We start from the raw sequence: 17676 nt of genomic DNA on the forward strand, positions 1-17676 counted from the left end.
AACCTCGCAAGCCTCCCCATGTATATGATGGGGCTGTATATCCTGCCCGAAGGTGTGCACAGCGCCTTCGACAAGGAACTGACTAGATTCTTTTGGCAGGCAGGGGATGGTAGGCCCAAGTATCACATGGTGAAATGGGCTGACGTCTGCGTGCCAAAAGACCGAGGGGGCTTAGGCATTCCTGCGTCCCGCCGCATGAACGTGGCTCTGATGCTCCGATGGGTTTGGCGGATTCTGCAGGGAGATGGGGGTTTGTGGCTTCAATTGATTGAGGCCAAGTACCTTCGAGGCCGACCTCTCTTGGCATGCTCTCTCGCGAATGGTTCGCAGTACTGGAAGTCTATCCAGAGCATTAAGCACGATATTAGGCTGGGCTTGCGGATCTCGGTGGGCGACGGGTCTGGGACCCAGTTTTGGTTAGATCCCTGGTTGGAGGGAGAGCCTCTGCGATTCCGTTTCCCGAGACTCTTTGCTATCTGCGCCGACCCTGCTGTCCTTGTCTCTGCATCTGCTCTGGAAGACGGATGGCATGTGGCATTCCGCCGTCCCCTTGACCCAGCTGAGGTCCAGGAATGGGAATTATTATTGGCAGTGACTCCCCTCCCGGCCTCGGCGGTTCGTGATAGTGTCTCTTGGAGTCTTTCCCCCTCGGGAGAATTTTCTGTTAGTTCGGCCTACCTGGCGTTGTGCAGGATGCCGGTCCTCCCGTGGCTATCCCACTCTGGAAGGCCCCGCTGCCCTTGAAGATCAAGATTTTTGTTTGGCAGCTTCTCCGAGACCGTTTACCTTCAGAGACTGAGGTGCTGAAACGCCATGGTCCGGGTAACGGCATTTGTCCCCTCTGCCATGTCCCGGAGACTGGCTCTCACATTCTGTTCTCATGTGTTGCGGCACAGGCACTATGGTGCTTTGTACGCGAGTCTCTTGGACCGGAGTGGGAGGCCTCTGACCTTGCAGATTTTCTGCAGGTGCGGGCCACTCAGGTCGGCCATAAATGCCGACTGTTTTGGATGGTCTTCGCGGCTATGATGTGGACCCTCTGGAGTACTCGCAATAAGATGGTGATTGAGAAGGTGTTTCAGCGGCGTGCTTCTGACTCGTTCTTCAAATTCCTTGCATTCTTGCAGCTCTGGCATCCGCTCGTTAGGACTCGGGACCGGGACAACACTGAGTTTGGAGAGATAAAAGCCATGTTGTGCTCTAGTGTGGGCCTTCGTCGGGAAATCCGCCAACTGTAACTCGGAAGGCACATACTGAAGAGCAATAACCTGATCATGCACGGCAGCGCGCACATAGAAAGCATCAACGCCAATATGCTTGGTGAGCTCATGCTTCACAGGGTCGCGTGCAATGCTAATAGCACCTGTCAGATAAGAGCAGAGTCGGTGTAGTGACAGAAACACCAAAATCTTGAAGTAACCACCGTAACCAAGTCACCTCTGCCGTCAAAAGAGCCATCGCTCGCAACTCAGCCTCTGCACTCGAACGGGAAACTGCAATCTGTTTCTTCGTCTTCCAGGCAATGAGAGAACCACCAAGAAAAACACAGTAAGCAGAAAGTGAATGGCGATCTGAAGGATCACTAGCCCACGTAGCATCCGAATAGGCCTGAAGCTGTAAAGAACTGGAGCGAGGAAAGAATAGACGATGAGAGATCATGCCCCGAAGATATCGGAGAACACGGAGGAGATGACTATAGTGAACCGATGTGGGAGCAGAGACGAACTGACTCAGAAAATGAACCGGATAAGAGATATCCGGACGAGTGACAACTAGGTAAACAAGACTGCCAACAAGATGACGATAACGCGTCGGGTCAGGCAGGGGATCACCATCAGTAGCACAGAGGTGAACATTGAGCTCCATAGGAGTCTCAACAATGCGCTCATCAGTAAGAGCAGCATGAGCAAGAAGATCCTGGATATACTTTTTCTGGGATATAAAGAAGCCATCAGAGGTAGAAGAAACTTCAATCCTAAGAAAGTAGCGAAGAGGTCCAAGATCAGACATAAGGAACTGCTCACTAAGACGGGCCTTAACAATGGCAATATACTCGGGGTGATCCCTAGTGATGACCATGTCATCAACATAGAGAAGAAGAAGAGTCCGACCACGAGGAGAAAGGTGAATAAACAATGCTGGATCATGAACATTGGGTGAAAAACCAGCGGCAGTCACCACAGAGGCAAAACGCTCAAACCAGGCGCGGGGGGCTTGCTTAAGGCCATAGAAAGAGCGACGAAGACGACATACCATGCCATCAGGAACAAAATACCCAGGTGGTGGCTGCATGTATACCTCCTCACGCAGCTCACCATTAAGAAAAGCATTCTTAACATCAAGCTGAGAGATAGACCAGTGGCGTGTAGAGGCCACGACAAGAAGTGTACGAACAGTGGTCATATGAGCCACAGGAGCAAAAGTCTCGTCATAATCACGACCATGCTCCTGCTGAAAACCACGAGCCAAAAGACGAGCTTTGTGACGCTCAAGAGAACCATCGGAGCGAGTCTTAAGCTTGTAGACCCACTTACAAGTGATGGGACGGACTCCGGGAGGAAGGGAAACAAGATCTCATGTACCAGTGCGTTCAAGAGCAGAATCCTGCCATCGCAAACTGCCATTCAGGATGAACAACAACCTGATGATAAGTAGTCGGCTCAAGAACAGCAACACCAGCGGTGGAAAATCCAAAGCGATCAACAGGCGGACGAGGACGAGAACGCAAGCCATAGGTAGGCTGAGACGAGGATGACGACACATCCACAGAGGCATCCATAGAACGTGAACGACGAGTGTAACACTGAGGAAACGATGGAACAATGGAAGGAGGAATCACCAAGGTAGAATCGGGGAGTGGCGACGAAGAAGTCACCGGAGATGAAGGTGTAGAATCCGGTGACATGCTAGACGAGGAGACCATGGAAGATGGTGGCGACAAAACGACTGGAGGTGGAGAAGGAGGGGGAGCGGAACGAATAGGCAAAGGCTCGACGGGTGTGATAGGTGTGTCAGGAAAAGTGAGGAAAGAGATATCCTCCACTGAAAAGGTCGAGGAAGATGGACGTGGGTAGAAGGGACGAGACTCATCGAAAGTCACATCCCGAGAGATAGGCATCCGACGATCGATAGGATCCCAACAACGATAGCCCTTATGCTCATCACTATAGCCTAAGAAGACACACTCAACAGACTGAGCGGTCAGTTTGGTGCGTTCGCGGGGGGCAAGAAGAACATAGCAAACACAACCAAACAAGCGATCGAAGAGAGGACAGAGTGGAAGAATTAGGAGTCATATGAAAGGAAGCTCCAGAGTCCAGAACCCATGGGGATGTACCTGACTGTGTAGAAGGTGGTTGCTTAGTGCGGGAAGCCTCAGTTACAGAACCAGCAGTACCCGTCGAGGAAGAACCTGAAGCAGCGAGCAGACGCTTAAGTCTCAAAATATCCTGCTCAGTCAAAGCGATGGCTGAAGCTGTCGAGGTAGATGACGAAGTCGCCGTAGATGATGATCGCGCCTTGCGCAAGTGTTTCTTCCTCGTGTAGCAGTGGGAATCAATATGACCATCATTGTTGCAGTAAGCACAATGTGAACGGGGGTGACCTGAGCCGCCAGAAGGAGTGGGCAAGAGCGGCGGAGCACTCGAGCGAGAAGGGGTCGGTGCAGCAGGTGGCGTAGAAATAGTCCGAGCAGCGAGCACCGAGGGAACCTCTAGCAAACCAGCACCACATAAGCGAGTCTCCTCAGCTCGAATCTCAGAAAGCGCCTCCATGAGAGAAATACGACCACGAGCAAACAACTGAGCACGTCGAGGCTCAAACTCCTTACGGAGCCTAGACAAGAACTTTTAGACGCGATGAAACTCCAAATCGGCCAGGACAGCCTGGCAACAGGGGCAACTACGACAACCAGCACTGCGGAGAGAATCAAGCTGGCGCCAGATAGCAGAACTCTGTGCATAGAAGTCATCAACAGTAGAGTCACCATGATGTAGAGCATATGCTCCTGACGAACCATAGAGAGGTATAAGGCATCACCAGAGGGCTCATAGCGCTGACGAAGGCGAGTCCACATCTCAAAGACAGTAGGAAGGCCCAGAAACTCAGAGGCAAACTGAGGCAGAACACTGGCAGTGAGAACAGCTGCAGCACGGGCATCATCATCAAGCCACTGGGTGTAAACAGACAGAGCACCATGATATACCTGAAGAGCCTCATAAGTCAAAACCTTCTCATCATAAGCACGAATAGCAGCCTCATCAGCAACCTTAGCTGCATCCTTCGAAGCCTGAGGAGCATCCGCGGGAAGAACCGATGGAATCGGAGGAGTGGGAGCCACAGGAGGAACCGGACGTGGCGGACAACAGACCTCGCCAGAGAGAACTCCCCAGAGACGGATGCCACGCATGTGAATGCGCATGAAGCCAGTGAACTTGGTGTAGTTAGTACCATCGAAGATCACCGGACAACGAGGAACAGAAACGTAGCCGGATGCAGCAGACATTTTTATTTTTGAGATCACGTCAAGACAGCGACGAGATCAGAAGCTGGTGGCGATGGGATCAAAAGGCAGCAATGGATTGAGCCGGCCGAGATCAGGGATAGAATCGGGCGCAGAGGCTGGCTGCTGGTCAAAACGGATCCAGCAGGCAGCAATATATTGAGCAGCGCAGGACTGCCGGCTGGTTCGATCCGCCACGTGATGCGCCAGGAAAGCAGGAGTCCGGATCGATGCTCCAGGAAAGCAGGAGTCCGGATCGGGATCGAGGCGCCAGGACAGCAGGAATCCGCCGCTTGATGAAGACCTGCAGGAATCCGGATCGGGAGTGATGCGCCAGGAACTCGATCGATTGGCCGAGTTCGCGTCGCCCAAGAACTCGTGCGTGACGGGGGCGGCTGGATCACGGGATTGACGGGGGGGGGGGGGGGTGCTGGATCACGGGATTGACGGGGGCGTCTGGATCTGGCGCGATGGGATCCCGCGGGAGATGGAGCCGGCGGGATTGGATCAGAGAGGAGCGGCCGACGGCTGTGACGGGAAGAGAATCAAGCACGAGTTGCGTGTGCGAAAAAAACCCAACTTCGATCGAGCGGGTGCTGGCTCGATCCAGAAAAGCAGGGCATGACTCAATCCGGACGTGGACAAGAGAGGAGCGGCCCTGGGTTGACCGGCAGCGGAGAGGAGTGGAACCAACAGTGGAGAGGAGCGGCGATGAAGAGAAAAGCAGGGGCGGCGGCCACACAGGATCAATAGCACGAGTTGCAATGTGCGAAAAATTGACCTAGCTCTAATACAATGTTAGGAAATATGCAACTTGTATTTCCGGGAGGCTATAGGCCAGTATATACATGTGTGGGATATGGAGGAAACCCCTTATACAATGGGATAAATACGAAAGATCACATGGCTATATATATAGTACTCTAACAACAACGAGCTGTATGTCGACGAAACTCCACGTTCGAATTATTTAGTTCACTCTGGTTTGTTTACACGACAAGTAAATCATGGCAAAAGGTGAAGCATAAATAAGTAAATCATATAGGCATTTTAAATGAGGCCGGAAACAACATATAGTATTTCCGAAACGACCCCATATGCAAATTATGAATTTGGTCGAGATCTGTCCTAAACATATTTTATATTTATTAAACAGGAAAATAAAGTGCACCATGTTATTCTACACGTTTTTTAAAGAAAGTTACATATGTGGTTCATTTAAATCGAAACTACGGTTATTTAGTTATGGAACAAACCGTTTTATCATGGCATTAGGCAATATTAATGCAAACAACATTATAACTTTTCTTCTATTGATCCTTTCCGTCTTCTCTTTTAAAAAATAAAATGCGAGAACGATAAGGAAAAAAAGAGGCCAAAAAAGAAACATGAAAGAATAACCCGTTGGCCTTTGAGGGTTGGCACTTGGCAATAGTCAATAGATATAGGAAAGCACAATGTTGATCCTCTATATTTACAGAACCGTTGGCAAGCACGGGGTTGATCCTCTCTATATTGATGTTCTTTGAGGGTTGGCAAGCACGGAGAGCTGTTTGGACCGTCCGAGTGAGTGTCAAGTACTGAAGGGCTGTAACGACTAAGATGCGACACTTCCTTATTTGGGGGCGAGGCCTCAAAAGGAGAAAGAGGCGCATTTAAGTGTTTCGCAAACAGGATAAACATTGCAATACATAGTGGATGGATGAGTAATAAGATTTGGCTTACACTCGCTACAAGCTACATTACAGAGTCACACAATCATACATTATTCAAATGGAAAACAGGGTCCGACTACGGACGAGATAAACGACAAAAGCTAATCCTATCCCGCCTTGTTAGGCCCACGATCTTGACCAAGTGCCTCTAATCCTCGTGGTACGTCACGTATAGCCTGCCACTGTCCTCGTCGAACTCCCACTTCAGCTGGGTATCCTCGGGAGCATCTGCATCTGGGGTACCTGTACCTGTAGGTGGTTGTAGTAAACTGTGAGCCACGAGGACTCAACAATCTCATGACCTTGGTATCGAGTCTAACTAAGTTAATAGGTGAGGTTGGGGTAAGTGTTTGAGTTTGCAGCAACCTAAGCATATATGTGGCTAACTTACGAAGAACAGAAATAAGTTATGGTGGTCTACGCAAGACGGTCGAGATCTAATAATGATCACTCAGTGATCCTGAACACCTACTTACGTCATTCATAACCCCACCGTGTTCTCGATCAGAGAATGAACTCCGAAAGAAACAGTCATGGTTACGCACACCGTTGGCAGGTTTTAGTTAAGTTACTTTAAGTTATCTAGAACCGGATGTTAACAAAATATCCATGGTTGCCACATAACTGCGGGCACGACTTTTCGAAAGATTTAACCCTGCAGGGGTGCTCCAACTAATCCATCACAAATTACCACAGGCCGCATAGTAATCCTAGACCACGAAACTCGTGATCTCGTCGGATTCCTTAGAGAAAAACCTCAACTCTGAGAAGACCCAAAATCTCACCGGAATCCCAATGCGCAAGATATATCGTTAAGGTAAGACAAGTCCAGCAAGACCACCCGACGTGTCGACGAACCCGACAAGAGCCGCGTATCTCATGACACGCCGCGTATCTCGACAAGATATATCCATGTTAGCCGCGTATCTCAGTCTCAGGACACGCCGGATAAGTGGAGCGTACAGTGACCTGATAGAAATCACCCGAGTTGCCCCGGGTTGGCCTGCACGGTGCTCTAGTTTGGACCAACACTCATGAGGAGCACTGGCCCGGGTTGTTGATTAATTCCTCGGGGTAGCTATTCCCTATATTTTTTTATTAAGTTGTTAGCAAATTAACACCAAAGTTGGGTCTTTTTAGACTAGCCTTAACACTAAACGATTTTCCAAGGGGTCCCCATAACAACCCCGAACGTGTTAGGAGCGCTCAGTTATGGAATAAAACACTGGTAGCCGAAAACTAAGGCGGCAACAGCGAAACAAATCACACGGCAAAAGGCCTGGCCTTCCGCTCTTTACCAAGTATATAGGTGCATTAATTAAATAGCATTTAAATAAGATGATATCAAATTGCCCATGTTACTGCAACTAGGAACGCTAATAAAATGGTTGAGCAAGCCTAACTTAGCCAAACAATATTTGCTAGGAGGGGAGGTGTTTGAGGTTTCATGGCAATGTTTGATGGCCTATATATCATGTGGTAGGCAGCGTAGAAATAATGCTGGAAACGAATCAATATGCATAACAAAGCTAGAAATGGTGTCAAGGTCATGATTATCTTGCCTGTAATATCTTCAAAGTGGAACTGTTCCTGATCTTCCTTCACGAACTCACCGGACTCCTCGAACTCGTTTCCAGACCCAATAGCTACCCAAAAGAAAGAATCATCCAATAAACTCCAGCAAGAGATTATGCAACAATCAAAATGATGCATGCACAAACTTCTAATTACGCACGGAAACAATCCTACTCAAGACCAAGTGTCACCTCATCATAAAATGACACTTTTGCAAAACTGCTCAAAACTGAAATCCAGTGCCACCATTGGATTCCTGGGGTTTTTCTACCCCAAATCCATATATCATACTGCTATATATGCATGTAGAATAACACCAAGCCAAGAATTTCTACACAAGATCATAACTAGTTATGTCAAGAACAGGGGCTGTTCTTGCACCTGCCAGATCTGGTATTAACCAGATTAGGCAATTCCATTTCTGGACTATTCCAAAAATGGAATTATCACATCAACAACATAAATAAATGAAAAAAATATATACTATAACCTAATCAGACATGGGGCCCCACCGGTCATAGGTACGAGGGGCCCCTAGTGCATGACAAGCCCTGGGCCCACTTGTCAGTGGCACACACAACAATCAACAGGAAATAAAAAGGGGGTCTGATGGGGGTCGAACCCACCATCTCACCCACCACACAACACACACTACCACTTGGCTACCGCAGGCTAGCTACACAACAGAGTGGCTGTAATGCAGATGTGCAGACTCTGCAAATTAACACACATGTAAATAAAATCTAAGAAAAAGGGGGGCGCCAGGAGGGGACTCGAACACCACACAACACACACTACCACTCGGCTACCGCAGGCTAGCTACACAACAGAGGGGCCGTAATGCAGATGTGCAGACTCTGCAAATTAACACACATGTAAATAAAATCTAAGAAGAAAAAGGGGGGCGCCAGGAGGGGACTCGAACCCAAGACCTGCGGGTCAAAATGCGCGCTTCGAACCAGTCTGGCTAGTGAGGGGAATCTGCATGATATGGGGTACTAGCGTAGCTATAACAGGAAAGGGGGGTGCTCGCTGAATCGTAGCAGAGACACGCGCGGTGGTGCAACTCTGGCGACGACACGCGGCGATGCGAGTGGCGCGAACGCGCTGCACTGCTGACTGCTACTGCAGTTGCACGGCTGCTGCTGTGCGGATACTGCGACTGCTGCTGAACTACGCGGCGACGACGGGCTGTGCAGCACGGCGATGTTGTGCGCTTACAGAGAGGGGGAAAGCGGAGCGCAGCTCACCTAGGGCGCAGAGGAGGAGGGCACGCACGACGAAGAGGAGCGACGCGCTGGTGCAGCTGACAAACCGATGCAGAAAGAAATCGCCGGAGAGGAAGAGCCGCTCGTCGTCGGGCGTCATGGCGTCGACCTTGACGTCCGGTTGCCACGGGAATGGAACCCCACGGCCCTCCGTGAGCTCCTGGTCCAGACGGGGAAGAAGACGGGCGTCGACCTGCTGTCGGCGTCGAGCTCACTAGGAGCTGATCATGGCGACGACGGCGTCGGGTGGCTCACCCCGACAGCGCTAGGAGGAAGGAGAGGAGGAAAATGGGTGAAGGAGGAACCCTAGGCGCAGGGCATGGCCAAATAGGCCGGAGGGAAGCCCTGGTGGCCGTCTGATGGAGGAGGAGATCGATCTGGTGGCGCCCATGGAGTCGTACAGCTGACGAACGCGAGGTGGAAGAGAGGGACGTGTTCTGGGCCTGGACCGAAACCTACTGCTGCTGGGCCGCTCCCTCTCTCTGGTATTTCCAAAACCTTGCGAATAAAAAAACAAGCTGGTTTTAAAAAAAATACCAGAGGCAAAAGGAAAAGAATTTAACTAAAACAAGAATACTTTTGGACTTCTAAAATCATGCTCCAATTTATAAAAATAAATTGGGCATTTTGAAGAGTAAAAAATAAATGCCTTTTATTTAAATGAGACTCTATTTTTAAATAAAACAAAAAGGAAAATAAAAATAAAACCAGAGGGGCTGCCTTCACAATTAACAAAAGGATTTTTTAGGAGAAGAGGAGCATTTTTATTGGGGAAAAACAGAATCTTTAATCTGCCACAAAATAATTGGAAAGGGGAGAGAAGTTTTGAACTATGGTGCAACAAGGAGTTTGAGCTTGATCTTGTTGCACCCAAGCACATAGCAAAGCCCTAAGGCACATACACACCATGCACTCACACTCAACAACAAGGTGCAAGACAACCATCACAAGACAAAAGACAAAAGGAAATGATGCCATGATGCACATGAAATGAAGACACCACTGAGCTCAAACCACTTGATCATCATAACCAGGTTGCCTTACAAGGAAAGAAATTACAAGAGGGGGGAAAGAATGCATTGGGGCTGTCACAAGGGCGCCCACAATAGAGCGGTAGAAAGCAGCATCCGGTGCTGTCGAGAGTAGAGACCTTGGCCTTCATGTCGATAGACGTAGGTACAGGCTTGCAATTAAGCATGCCGACACGCTCGAGGCCATACTGTTGTTGATGAAGAAAGAAGCCATCATCATGCCTTGTCACCTATATCCCGAGGAAGTACTACAAAGGACCGAGGTCCTTTATAGCAAACTCGGTGCCGAGACGGTCGGTGAGCTGGCGAAGGAGCTCATCCAAAGAAGCTGCAAGGATGATGTCGTCGACGTAGAGCAGTAGGTAAGCGTCGCATGGCTGTGATGATAGACGAACAATGAGGTGTCAGAGCGAGTAGCTCGGAACCCCAGCTGCTGAAGAAAGGCGGCAATGCGCTGGTACCACATGCGTGGAGCTTGCTTGAGCCCGTAAAGAGTGCATGAGAGCAGGCACACATGATCACGGTGAGTAGCGTCTATGAAGCCAATGGGCTGAGACCGTGAAGAAAGGCGTTGAAGACATCCATCTGGTTGATCGGTTAGGCACGGGACACGACAAGCTCCAGTACGGCGTGGATCATGCCTGGTTTGACATTCCGACGAAGGTGTCGGTGAAGTCAATGCCCACACGCTGGCGGAAACCACGAACCATCGAGTGAGCCTTGTATTGCTCGAGTGTACCATCCGATCGAGTCTTGTGACGAAAGACGCATTTACCATTGATGATGTTAGCATGCAGAGGCCGTGGAACCAACTGCCAGGTTCGATTGCGCTGAAGGGCATCAAACTCCTCTTGCATCGCAGTGAGCTAGTGGGGTTCACGAAGAGCGGCTTGCGCTGACGACGAGAGAGGTGATGGCGTGGATGTCGAGGCTGCAAGGAGGTACTCATTGACGGAGTAGCATTGACTCGGGCAATGAACGCCGGCCCGTGCATGAGTCGTCATGCGGCTGCGACGCGAGGCCGGCCGAGCGACGGGCGAGTATGGCGGTGTAGAGCTTGTTGTAGCTGAGTCAGACTCGTTGCTCTGACAGCAGAGCTAGGCGTCGAGCTCGTTGAACCCGCGACGGAAGGGGCTCCTGTTGCAGCATGGCTGGACGCCAAGTCTGCTGTCGAGGTAGCAATGTTGGGAGCTGAAGTTGCCGCCGTGGTAGCCGAACTGGTCGACGATGAGGCTGTCGTGGCAGTGGTGTCCGCTAAATGTGGGAGGGGCTTGAAGCCAGGAGGTGTCCCGAGAGCGCCCACCCTGAGGAGCCGCTGACGAGCCTCGGTGGCCGGTGACATGTGTGACGGAGCAACAACTGGAGGTACCCGCTGAAACGGAAACACCTTCTTGTCAAAGTAAACGTGTCGTGAGGTGAACACACGATGTGAGATAGGATCGTAGCAGCGGTAGCCTTTGGTGTTGGGGGATAGCCAAGAAAGATGCATGCTTGGGAGCGAGGAGCAAGTTTATGTGGGATGGTGGAAGCGATGCTAGGATGCGTAGGTCGTCATAAGAGGGCGGGCTCCCGAAGAGCAAATGATGTGGTGCAAAGTTACCGCGAACGTGGCATGGCCGAAGATTGATGAGAGGAGATACAGCGGCGAGGGCATCTGGCCAAAACCGAGGTGGTACGTTAGCATGAAAGAGGAGCGTGCGGACGCAAACATTAAGAGTGTAGAGGATCCGTTCGACACGTTCGTTTTGTTGCGAAGTGTACGAACAAGTGAGACGGAAGATGGTGCCATGTGTGGAAAAAGTGTGCGAACAACAAGGTTATCAAACCCCTTCCCGTTGTCGGTTTGCAGGGCATGGGTAGGGCGACCAAACTGTGTGCTGACGTAGGAATAGAAGGCAGTGAGGGTGGATATGACATCAGATTTTCATCGCAATGGGAAGGTCCACACTGTTAGAGTATTATATATATAGCCATGTAACCTTTTGTATTTACCCTATTGTATAAGGGGTTTTCTGCATATTCTACACACCTGTACATGTATATATATTGGCCTATGGCCTCCTGGAAATACAAGTTGCATATTTCCTAACATGGTATTAGAGCTAGGTCAATTTTTTGCAAGCCGCAACTCGTGTGATTGATCCGTCGTGGCACCGCCGCTGCTTTTTTCTCCCGCATCCTAGCAGTCGGTCAACCCACCGCTCATCTCCTCCTGTTCGTGTGGATCGAGCCGACCCCGCCCACAGGATCGACGCCGTCGGCCCCCGCTCTCGAGGTCCCGCTCGAAGCTGCAGCCGGTCGACGCGACGCTGCAGGCCCCGATTTCCTCCACCGCCCTCAGGATCTACGCGAGGCCGCTGGCCCCGATCTTGCCAGTCACCGAATCCCGTCGCCAGGCCGTCGTCTCTCGTCGGATCCCGTCGCCAGTCGCCGATCCTCCGTTCCTCTACTCCTCCGGCCGCCGGATCCCGCTGCTCCGGCCGCTCCTTTGCTCCTCTGGCCGCCGGATCCCGCTGCTCCAGCCGCTCTTCTGCTCCTCCGATTGCCAGGAGCCGGCTCCCGCCGCCACTCTCCCAACAGTTGCCAGATCTGCCGAGGCCTGCTGCCACTACCGGCCTTCCTTGCTGATGCGTGCGACTGTTGCCTGATTCCCGTGCGGTTCTGTTGTTCCAACAAAAAAAAAGAAAAAAAGAAAAAGAAAGAGAGCGAGAGATGTTGTCATCGGGTCTGTATGTCCCTTGTTGCCCAGTGACTCCTGATGGTGTTTTCTTTCCTACTCCCGTCTTGCATCTGGGTCGTTCTTCGGTGCTTGATGCTCGTTTGTCCGTACTGTCGTCGCCTTCCGCAGGCTGTGCTGGTAGCTCTACTGCTACTCCTGCGAGCTCCACATGTGATGATTGTCGCTCTACACCGACTTCTCTCGCGACAGGTAGCTCTACTGCTGCTCCTCTTGCGAGCTCCACGTGTGATGATTGTCGCTCTACACCGACTCCTCTCGCGACTTTCATCGGTGAATATCGCTCTTCCCCGGCACCTTTCACGACTTTCTCCGGTTGTATTGGTGCATATGACTCCACTGGCTGCTCACATTTAGTGGCTAACACAAGTGGTGGTGGCTGCTTCTCTCCCGGTGCCACTATGTCACCTACTTCAGTTGTGTACTTCATCGAGGAGGAGATTGCGCGACTTCGCGCTCTGCTGATTGCCTCCGACTCTATTGTCGGGTGCGCCTACATCGACATCTTCGGTTGCACCCGTGACTCAGCAGGATCTTGTGTGATTTTGATGCCTGCTAGCTCCATCTTCTGGTTCTTCATCGACAGGTTTTGTTGGTTCTGTTATGGACTCTTCTGGCAATGTGAGACCACCTTCTACACGAGCTGGTACATCTCCATGGATTCTTGATACTGGAGCATCTTTTCATATGACTCATGATTCATCCACTCTGTCATCTACTCGACCTCTCGATTCTCATGTTCATGTTCTTATTGTTAAGCTTCATGCACTAGCCAACGCAACCACTGAACAGATGGAAAGGGCTAGTGCAATCCACATATACTGTAACACCCCCTCTCACGTGTGACGGGGAAGACAAGTCAACACGTGCAACCGGATTGATTGTCAAAATCAGCAATATTGTCCTCAATTGATTGTAGGCTCTCTAAAACTAGGGAGCTTAGTGTTTTAGAGGATTATAGATTTGTAATCTTGTGATGGTTAATGAAATCCAACAGGAAATCAATCCCATCCAAAGTTGAATGTGTTATCTGGTCTAGCATATGCATGAAATTCTTAAGTAAACAAGCTGGGGTCATCATTCTTGGATAGCTGATCGATGAACTCATAATTCATTTACTCTAACATGTGCAGCCGGTGGAGTCGAAAAGGCGGAGAAGGTGATGGGCTGGATTAAGTTGATGGAATCTCCACACGGATATACAAACTACATAGCCTTATAGTCTGTGAGGTCTGTGGTGGTGTTTGTGGCAGACTGTGACTCCTTCTAATGTCAGGCATGCAGTGTACATAACGTGCAACCTGAGATTGTCGTATTAGGAGGAAATAGAATTTGGACGCTAGTGTCAGAGTTTGAGCAGTCTGGTAGCATCAAGATCCCTTTTGGTCCATTATGTAGTCGGGCCTGACCAGCCTTTTACGTTTGTGAGAGTCGAATCTTGTGTTGCCATGTGGAATGTTTTGTGTCTTTGTTTCAGAGCAACTCGTGGTGCAGTACCTGTGTAGAAGGGGATCTGATTTTTAGCATTTGATTTAGCTGCGTAAGGCCCTGTTTGGAACAATAATAGATTATGATAATCTAGATCATGAAGATAGATTATATAGTTTGGTTTATAAAAATAATCTAGGTGGGCATGTTTGAAGGTTAGATTATATAAACTGTAATCTAGATTTTACATTGCATAATGACATGTCTGTCCTTTATTTTTTTAGAAGAGAAGGATGGCGGTGGCAGGAATGTAATTATCTCCAACTTTACAAGGGTAATGGATCATTGACAATTCATAATCTGATTTTAGCTGGGGTAGAGTAGATTGTGAGTTTTTAATAACCTGTCCATCTAATTTTTATAATCTATACCATAATCTGTCCTGTTTGGTGACATAATAGATTATAAAAACTGAATTATATAATCTGAGTGGTTCCAAATAGGGCCTAATTTATTTTGGAACAATTGTCGCATAAGATCGTTAATAAAGATGAAAAAATTGGTCTCATAATGTTGACGAAGATTGGTAATAATGCACACTACACATCGTATCAGAATGTTTGCGATTTTGCAACACTGAGTTTGTGAAACCTTATGGCACTGTAAGGTCTCTTGGTCAAATTTATTTAGGTCAATAGCAATTCAACTATACATTTAAATTGTTGCAAAGTTTCGTTCAAACTATGCAACAACAAACTTGTTATTATTTTATTATTGTTTTTATGATTAAATTTTATATTCTTATGTGAAAATTGTGTTAGTTCCTGAATATGAGATTCATAGGAAAACTTCAATGCACATTTGGAGTAATAAACATCAAATAGATCATTAGTGAAGCCTATGTACTAGCTCATATATTGTTGATGATCTTATTTTCTGATCATGGGCATTGTTAATGTAACAAGGAAATCAACAATAATAAGTACACATTGTTAAGGTAACAATGGTGTTGGATAGACCCATCTAGGAAATACTGTGAGATCATATTGTTAATATGCATTTTCTCATAATTGTGTTAACATTTACTTGCGTGCTTAGACCATGAGAATATCATGGACCCACATGATTTCTTTAGGGACATTTCTCCGTTCCTAAGTGTAAGTCTTTTAATAGATTTTAATATGTGTAATATACACAGTAAAATTAGTGGATCTATACTTTAAACTAAATATATATACATCCGTATGTAGTACTGTATATATTAAAACCTTTAAAAATACTTATTTTTAGAAACCGAGGAAGTATTAGGTAATTATAAACATCGCTTCGGAAAATCCATTCTGAGCAGAAGCTCTGATGGACCTGATATCCTAGCGATTTAATCTCCTGGGAATTTCAAACGTAGCCCGTAATTTTCTGGACCGGCCTGTATGGCTGCATGCACACGTGATCACAGGTGCGCTTATTCCACTGCTCTTCGCAAGCCCAACCCTTGTTGATAGTACTACTGTACCGTTCGTTTGAAGATCAAATGGTTGGCGACGATGTCGTGCGCCCTGTCTAAACTTGTACGAGTAGCTTAATTAAAAAAGTTAAAATTGCAGCTGTTGGCTTTGGAGCTATTCGCTGACCAAATGAAGAACCTCGGCAGTTTGTTCCGTCGCAGCAGCTTCTTGGCCGCACTGAGCCTTGATCCAGCTAGAGCAGTTTGAGCTCCTCGGTGATCTTGCCAATCACAAGCTGTCGGTCACCTTGGCGCCCTGGTTGTTGGCCGGATGCCGGTCATAGAACATCTTACATCACGTCGTTTTTTTTAAATGTTGACAAAGTACAAAGCAGGGACCCAAACGGGTCTGATCCTAGGCAGCGAGGCCAAAGGAAAGAAGAAGCTGAGCGGAAAAGAAGAAAAGAAAAGGGACGCAGAACTGGACGCTGAGGTCGTTGATGACGCGGGAGTAGTTGCATGGTCTCGTTAGTGGTGTTTGTTAGAGATATAGTTGGTAGTTAGAGATTGTCCGGGTTAGTATTTCCATTTTAACTGTGGAAGATGTCTTGTCTTTGAAGTTTTGTACTCAATATATATCCGTATCAATAATACATTCACCGCATTATTATTGATACATTCACCGCATTACTCCAATTGAGGTTCAATAATACATTCACTGCATTACTCCAATTGAGGTTCAATAATACATTCACTGCATTACTCCAATTTCTCTATTCCTTCAACTGACGAATCAACATTTGGTGTGGTGTCGATCGCGGCCAAAACTGGTGCACGAATTAGTGGTAAACGAATCCCAATCAAATCAGTAAGCCGTTTTTGAAGTGATTGCAACCAAGCCGACGTTGACGCCGAAAATTGATCAGCCATTGGTATCCAAAATGATGATACAATGCCAAACATGTGAAAATACTGTTCATAGAGCATCATCCACAGGTTTGGATTCTCGCCAAAAAACTTCGGAAATGAAACTGACGGATGAGCCTGGCCGAGACCCGTCAACAATTGACTGGCATGCGCGAAAGGTGACAATACAGAAAGGGAAGCCGTGGAATGGCCGCCATGGTGCCGCCTCGATCACTCCCCGCGTCCGCGCCAACCAGCTCCCCCACGCCTCAACTTTCCCCTCCGGAAGGACCCCCCTCGACGCCCCTAACTTCCTGGACATGCTAGGGATCCTTCCCCATGACCGAGCCAAGCTCGCTAGCGGCTCTGGCGCTGCCGTTCGCCCCTGCCGACACCCTGCTTGCTTGGGGTGTCCGTAGGTGCGGCGCGAAGCAGAGCATCCACCCGAACCTCCAGCTCGCCAGCCGGCGCCGTTGAGCGGTCGAAGGCCGCGACGGTCAGAGTCCCCTCAGCCTCCTGCGAGAGGAGGAAGAAAGGGGAGGAGAGAGAAAGAGGGCCAGTAGGTCGCGCCTGTTGGCCAGAGCACGAGGCGCAGACGGGTGGCCCTGCCCCATTAAGGCCTTGTTTGGTACTAATGTTTTTTAAGAGATTGGTGGGGATAATCCCCCAAGAGATTGGGTGAAACCCCAACCTTCATCCAATCCCTCTAAATCCCCATTTATCCCCAATACACTAGGTAGGGGTAGTGTATTGGGTATTGAGAAAAATGCATAAGGGCTCGTTCGGAAACACTCCGGCTCCCAACTCCGTGGTGCAGCGGAGCGGAGTGCAGTTCATTTGTACGGAGCTGGCATTCTGTCGCTCCTCATTTTCAGCTCCGAGGGAGCGGAGTGGCCGGAGCGGGCCGTTTCCGAACATGCCCTAAGTGGAGATGCCCCGCTGCCCATCCCGCCTTCATGCAGGGAAAGCACAGTTTCGGGAGTGCGCCGTCGGCGTCGCAGCGCCCACGCGACTAGGCTGGCGAGCTTCCCCTGGTATAACTCTTTTCCCTTTTCCTTTTTTACAGAAACT

General features: G+C 49.0%; 1 protein-coding gene across 3 annotated transcripts in view; it reads left to right on the forward strand.

The window, feature by feature from the left end:
* LOC123426108 (chromatin remodeling protein EBS-like) overlaps nt 1-16431 on the forward strand; it is a 71592-nt gene extending 55161 nt beyond the window's left edge. Inside the window, exons 5-6 of one of the 3 annotated variants that reach the window (XM_045109887.1) lie at nt 14540-14589; nt 15860-15948. In XM_045109887.1, coding sequence (XP_044965822.1) covers nt 14540-14569 — 30 coding nt within the window. In that variant the 3' untranslated portion in view covers nt 14570-14589; nt 15860-15948. Of the gene's footprint in view, nt 1-13960; nt 14372-14539; nt 14590-15859 lie in introns of those variants that run through there. The other 2 variants (XM_045109885.1, XM_045109886.1) reach the window with 2 other exon arrangements.
* The last annotated feature ends 1245 nt before the right edge of the window (nt 16432-17676 follow it).

The sequence above is a fragment of the Hordeum vulgare genome, chromosome 2H (genome assembly GCF_904849725.1).
Source record: "Hordeum vulgare subsp. vulgare chromosome 2H, MorexV3_pseudomolecules_assembly, whole genome shotgun sequence".
In the NCBI taxonomy this organism is placed as follows: domain Eukaryota; kingdom Viridiplantae; phylum Streptophyta; class Magnoliopsida; order Poales; family Poaceae; genus Hordeum; species Hordeum vulgare.